The sequence below is a fragment of the Eptesicus fuscus genome, chromosome 3, assembly GCF_027574615.1.
Source record: "Eptesicus fuscus isolate TK198812 chromosome 3, DD_ASM_mEF_20220401, whole genome shotgun sequence".
In the NCBI taxonomy this organism is placed as follows: Eukaryota; Metazoa; Chordata; class Mammalia; order Chiroptera; family Vespertilionidae; genus Eptesicus; species Eptesicus fuscus.
Window position 1 is genome coordinate 2,350,731 of NC_072475.1, and position 5,652 is coordinate 2,356,382.

Consider the following 5,652-nt stretch of genomic DNA (forward strand, 5'->3'; position numbering starts at 1 on the left):
TCTGAAGCGGGGTTTATTTTCTCCTGCGTCTTCGTCCATATTCGTGAGAATATTGACTCAGCTGCTTTAATAAACCAAAATAGTCTTCAGGAAGATGGGAGCCAGTTTCCTTTTCCTAGCAAGTCTGAGCGGGCGGGTGTCCAGAAGGATGGGAGAGCCTGTTCGTGGCACTGCCTGAGACTCTGCCGTCCGTGGACGCACCGTCCGTCCCCAGAGCCAAGCTGCCCCGGCCCCTGGGAGGGGGGAAAGGGGAGTGGAGGACACGTCCTTCTCTTTTCAAGAACCTCTCAGAAACTGCCCTCCTCAATCCCACTTCTACCGGCCAGACTCCATCACAGGACCTTGCTAGCTGCAAGGGAGTCTGGGAAGTGCAGCTCTTATCCCCAGAGGCCAGAATCTCTGGGGACAGATCCTGGGGGACAGCTGACAGTCTCTGAGAGAAGGGATGTGATTTTAGAGAAATGGTGCTATTAACCCACCCCTCACCCTCATAATAGCAAGAAGAAATGCGTCCGTACCATACAGAGTACGAGAGAGAAATAGTGCTGTCCAGGGTAGGAGAAATCGGACTGTCCAGGAGGCTCTGTCCAGCGCCCCCGCCCCGGGTCACGACGAGGGCCTCGTCCCGGGCAGGTGGGTGTTGGGCCGCTCCACGGCCAGCTGGTTCTGGAGGACGCAGCAGGCCTGGACGCTCTCCAGGACGCGCGCCTGCAGCAGCGCCTTGTCCTGCTCCTGCCACGCGTCGGACTCGATGTACACGTTGAAGGGGTCGTGGGAGTGCTCCAGCTTCTTGGAGCGGATGTAGCTCAGCATGATGCCCAGCGTGAAGAAGCCGAAGAAGCCGAGCACCATGAGGATGTAGAGCGCCTCCATCTCGCCGGCGCTGTCGCCCGGGGCGCGGCGGGCCGGGCCGGACGTGTTGCCGCCCGGGTGAGCGGTCACCCGCCACAGCCTGGCCAGGAGGGGGGTCACGGCCGTGGCGTTCGACAGGCTCATCCTGGCCTTCGGGTGCCGCTGCGGAGAGCGAAATCCTGGGAAACTCTGCAGAAGAAAAGGGCAACTTGAAATCAAAATGTACGTCTCGGCCAAAACGCACACACCACGCACACCAAGGCGGCAGTTTTTACAACCTCAGGTGCCGCCCGGCCGGCGTGGCTCCGTGGTTGAGCGTTGACCTATGAACCAAGAGATCACGGTTCGATTCCCGGTCAGGGCACACGCCCGGGTCGTGGGCTCCATCCCCAGTGGGCGGTGGTAGGAGGCAGCTGATCAATGATTCTCTCATTGTTGATGTTTCTATCTCTCTCCCCTCTCCCCTCCTCTCTGAAATCAATAAAAAATAAAAAATAAAAACCACACAAAAACCCTCAGGTGCCTTCCCACACGCCTCGGTCCATTCCGTGTGCCCCCTCCTGGTCTGCACAATGGCCTCTCTTCATTGGTCAGTTGATAAATTGATTCCCTTTTATCCCATCCGCCAGTCCCACCCGCGACCTCCACAGGCGGCCACCAGAACGAGGGCCTCTGGTAGACACGTGGTCTGTGTGCATTCAGCTCACAGGCTAAGGACCAAATCGAGTTCCTCCCCCCAATTCATAAGTAGCCCTCACCCCCAAAGTGACTGCCCCTGGAGAGAGGGGCGCTCGGAGGTCACTGAGGTTAAAGGGAGCCCTCGGGGGGGGGGGGCCCTCCTCTTTACAGGAAGAGGGAGAGCCACCTCGCTCCCCTGCCCGCAAGGACACCGTGAGGAGCGCCCTGGCCAGACACCGGCCCCACCGGGACCTTGACCTTGGACTTTCCAGCCTCCAAACCGTGAGAAAATGAACGTCTGTGGCGGCCCCGCCTGGTGTCTGTGCAGCAGCCCGAGCAGATAACACGTTATGTACATGGTGTCGGGTTCCGTACCCCCGGCTTCCTTCTTCCCTTTCCTCCTCAGCACCGTGGCCGTCCCGCCCACTCGTGTTCTGTGCGTGCCCGCCCGCCTTCCTTCCCACCGAGGCACGGCCCCCACGGCGTGTGCGGCTGCTCCTCCGTGCTCCCCCCCCCCGAGCCGACGAGCACCCCGTGGCCTGGGAGGAGCTCACGCTGCTGGCGCCTGTGGCTTACACACCTGGGCAGGCCGAGGGGCTGCGGGGCGTCCAGGAGGCCACTCCCCCGGGAACAGCGCTGAGCGGAAACCTGCCCGGTCAGCTGGCAGCCTCGCGCAGGGTCCTGTGGGAGGTCGCGTGGCGCTCCCTCCACGGCCAGAGCGCCAGCTGGGGCGGGGTCTGCCCCTCTCAGCCCCTCCTCCCCCTGAACTGCCCGGGAGCCTCACAGAAGGGGACAGTTTCCCCGTCACTTTCATCTGGATGCCCGCCCCTGAGCACCCACATAACACCCTGGGGTGCAGAGGTGTCTCCCGGAATCCTGGCGGGGTCATGCTCCCCGAAACCCTCCCCAGGTGGCCTCACAGTCCTGGATACGCTGGGTCACGTGGTGCTTTGTGTAATGAGCCTCAAAATGAGCCTGGCCCCAGCCTGGCATCGCAGCTCAGTTTTAATGGCCCAGATCCGATCTGCCTGCCAGCGGGGCTGCGGCCATTCCCACGTTCCCTCCACGGAACGACACGCTGCCCGGGGCCGCCGTGGGAGACGTGGACTCCGGTGAACCCGGAGAGCCACGGCTCCAACCACCTCGACTCACGGGAAACTGGGCTCCACGAGGGGAGCGGACGCACCCAAGGTCACGCCTCTTCTCAAAAATGCACCTAAATATACACCGAGTGGCCAGATTATGATGATCTCTGAACACATAATAATCTGGCCACTCAGTGTATATATATTAGAGGCCCGGTGCATGAATTCGTGCATGGGTGGGGTCCGGCCAGCCTGGCCAGGGGGAGGGGACATGGGCGGTTGGCCGGCCTGCCTGCTGGTCGAACTCCTGGTCGAGGGGACAATGTGCATATTAACCTTTTATTATGTAGGATAGACACTGAGTGACCAGATGATTATGCGTTCAGAGATGGTCATCATCCGGCCGCTCCGTGTACAGACTTCGTGCGGAAAAGGCAGGGTCTGGTCTTTGCAGAGGAAGGGGTTTCCTCCTTGGCTCAAAGGCGCTGAGGAACCGGCCTCCCGGGTCCAGTAAAACCGGGTCTACCCAATGGGCCTGGCTCTGCCCCAACGTGCCACCAGGGTCCCCTGCCCACGGGGAGGGGGGGCACCGCCGTTCGCACCTGCACAGTGAAGGGGCCGGGCGCAGGAGCAGCAGGAACCGGAGGCTCCGGCTCCAAACACAACCCTTGGACGCTCGGGCTGCGCCGCACATTCTCAGAGCTCGGACCCCGAGCTGCCGGAACCCCTGGGGGCACAGGGCTCGGCCGTGCTGGCTCACAGGTGCACGGGGAGACCGCTGGACCCCAGGCCCTGGCTCGGCGAGGCCCCCGCTGCGCCAGCGCGGGGCAGGGCCCGCCATGCAGTCCTGGCTCACGCCAGCCCCGTACGTCCCCCCACGTGCCCTGGCCCCGCGCCGGTCAGCACCGACAGCAGCCGGCGCTCTGAGCGGACTTCCCAGCACCGCCCTCTGCATGCTTCCTGGATGGCCTGGCCGCTGCGGCGGCCTCCGCGTGGTGTCCTCAGAGGGACAGGTCCTGGGGTGAGTAGGGGCGGGGGAGTGAGGCTTGGAGTCCGGGATCTTGATTGAGGTCCCGCCCGACTCGGCCTAGATGGACCCTGTGCCCCTTGGGCCCCCGGGCCCGCGTGCTTACTGGGGAGAGAGGGAGGGACATTCCCTTCGTAACGCATTCCTTCAGCTTTCCCAAAGAGCACCAGGCCTGGAAGCCAGCACGCACGCGGCCGGCCTGGTCAGGAAGCAAACTCGGGAAAGCAGCCACGGAAAAGCCCAATGCAGGCGGATACGGGCTTATCGGGTCAGGAATTCTATGAGGAGCCCGGCCGGCGTGGCTCAGGGGTTGAGCGTCAACCTATGAACCAGGAGGTCAGGGTTCGATTCCCGGTCAGGGCACAGGCCCAGGTTGCGGGCTCATCCCCAGGGTGGGGCGTGCAGGAGGCAGCCGATCCATGCTTCTCCCTCATCACTGATGTTTCTCTCTCTCCCCCTCTCCCTTCCTCTCTGAAATCAATAACAGTATTTTTTTTTTTAAAAGAACTCCATGCACCAAGTTTCCTTAGAAGCAGGTGTCGACCGTTTGCATCGTCACCAGGACTCCACGTCCGAACTCTGGAGGCACGTCGCCTCCGTGCAGAAATGAGCCAACAGGCCCCACCCCTCCCGGTGGTCGCTGGCTCCATCTGGGGCTCCCACGGGGCCTCCTGGGGGCGGCGCATCCCGAGGTGGTCGGGGCCTCAGGGACGAGCCTGCTCAGGGCTCAGCGCCGCTGTCAGAGGACCAGGTGACGGGCGGGGCTTGGGGGTGAGGGGCCCGGTCAAAACACTTGGAACAGGACGAGACGTTGGCGGGGAGAGGGGGTGGCAGTAGGTTCCCAGGCTCGGGGGGCAGGGGGTCACAGGGAGGGAGGCAGTGGACTCTCCCTCAGCAGGTTAAATGCATTTGGGGAGCCCTGTTTCCCTCTGAACACGGGACTTACCCTGAGCACCCCCAGGGCTTTGTGGGGGCGGAACAAGCCCCAGTTCCGCCTCTCGCTTTTGGGGTCTCTGCGAGAAAGGCATGGCCACCATACTGTCTGTCAGCATTCTCCTGGGCTCTCGCCTGCTCCTGGGCCCCCTGCCTGTGAGCCCCATCCTGACGCCCGACCCTCTTGGACCCCCCAGCACCCTGTCCGTCAGCTCCTCTCCTAACAGGCCTGTCACCACTGTTCACCGGTCTGGCACTGCCCCCAGGACTCGGCGAGGTGAGACTTGCCCACCAGCCCCACCCCAGCACCAGACGCGCCAGGTGGGTTTGCCCACCCAAACGGGAGGCAAAGCGCTAGACCGGAAGCAAGGCCACGAGAGGGCAAATAAGCGGTGAAGCCCAGTGCACTCTGGGAAGAGATGGGGTACCGAATGAAAACCTCTACCCACACAGCAGGTCTTCACATAATGAAATGTAAACTATTTTATTTATATTAGCATTATGTGTTTTGCGTATTAAAATGTGTATGATTGGTATCAACCCACCTTTTCCTGAAGGGCTGTGAGGCAGTGGGGGACTGAGTAACAGCATGATTTCCACTCTCCACCCCTCCCCTTCCCCCTGCGCTCACACCTGCTCAGACAACAGTTCTCACTCCTCACTCCACTGTTTATTGTGTGTCTTCCCCACCAAGACCTGGGCTTCCTGAGCTTCCTGAGCTTCGGAGGGACCCTGGCCGCCTGCTCCCCACGGCAGAGGCCAGAAGTGTCTGGCCGTGGCAGGAGCACCATGCACACGCCCAGGACGCAGGCATGCGGGCGCGGATGCATGAACGAATCGTGTCCCATTCAACCCCCAGCACGCCCGCACACACAAACACACACATGCAGACACCTGCACACACAGACACACACAGACACACACAGACACCTGCGCACACACACAGACACCTGCACACACAGACACACACATGCAGACACACATAGACACCTGCACACACAGACACACACATGCAGACACACACAGACACACACATGCAGACACACAGACACCTGCACACACACACAGACACACACA

The 5,652-nt window shown here is 61.7% G+C and overlaps 1 protein-coding gene across 1 annotated transcript; it reads right to left on the reverse strand.

Moving 5' to 3' along the window:
• Positions 1 to 606: 606 nt before the first annotated feature.
• On the reverse strand, positions 607 to 1,036 carry KCNE1 (potassium voltage-gated channel subfamily E regulatory subunit 1). Its single transcript, XM_008145723.3, has one exon. The coding sequence runs from the start codon at positions 994 to 996 to the stop codon at positions 607 to 609; it is 390 nt and encodes a 129-aa protein (XP_008143945.1). The 5' UTR covers positions 997 to 1,036.
• Positions 1,037 to 5,652: the final 4,616 nt, after the last annotated feature.

Coding starts and splice junctions, on each gene's coding strand:
- KCNE1 (XM_008145723.3), bottom strand. CDS start 996: ATGAGCCTGTCGAACGCCACGGCCGTGACCCCCCTCCTGGCCAGGCTG.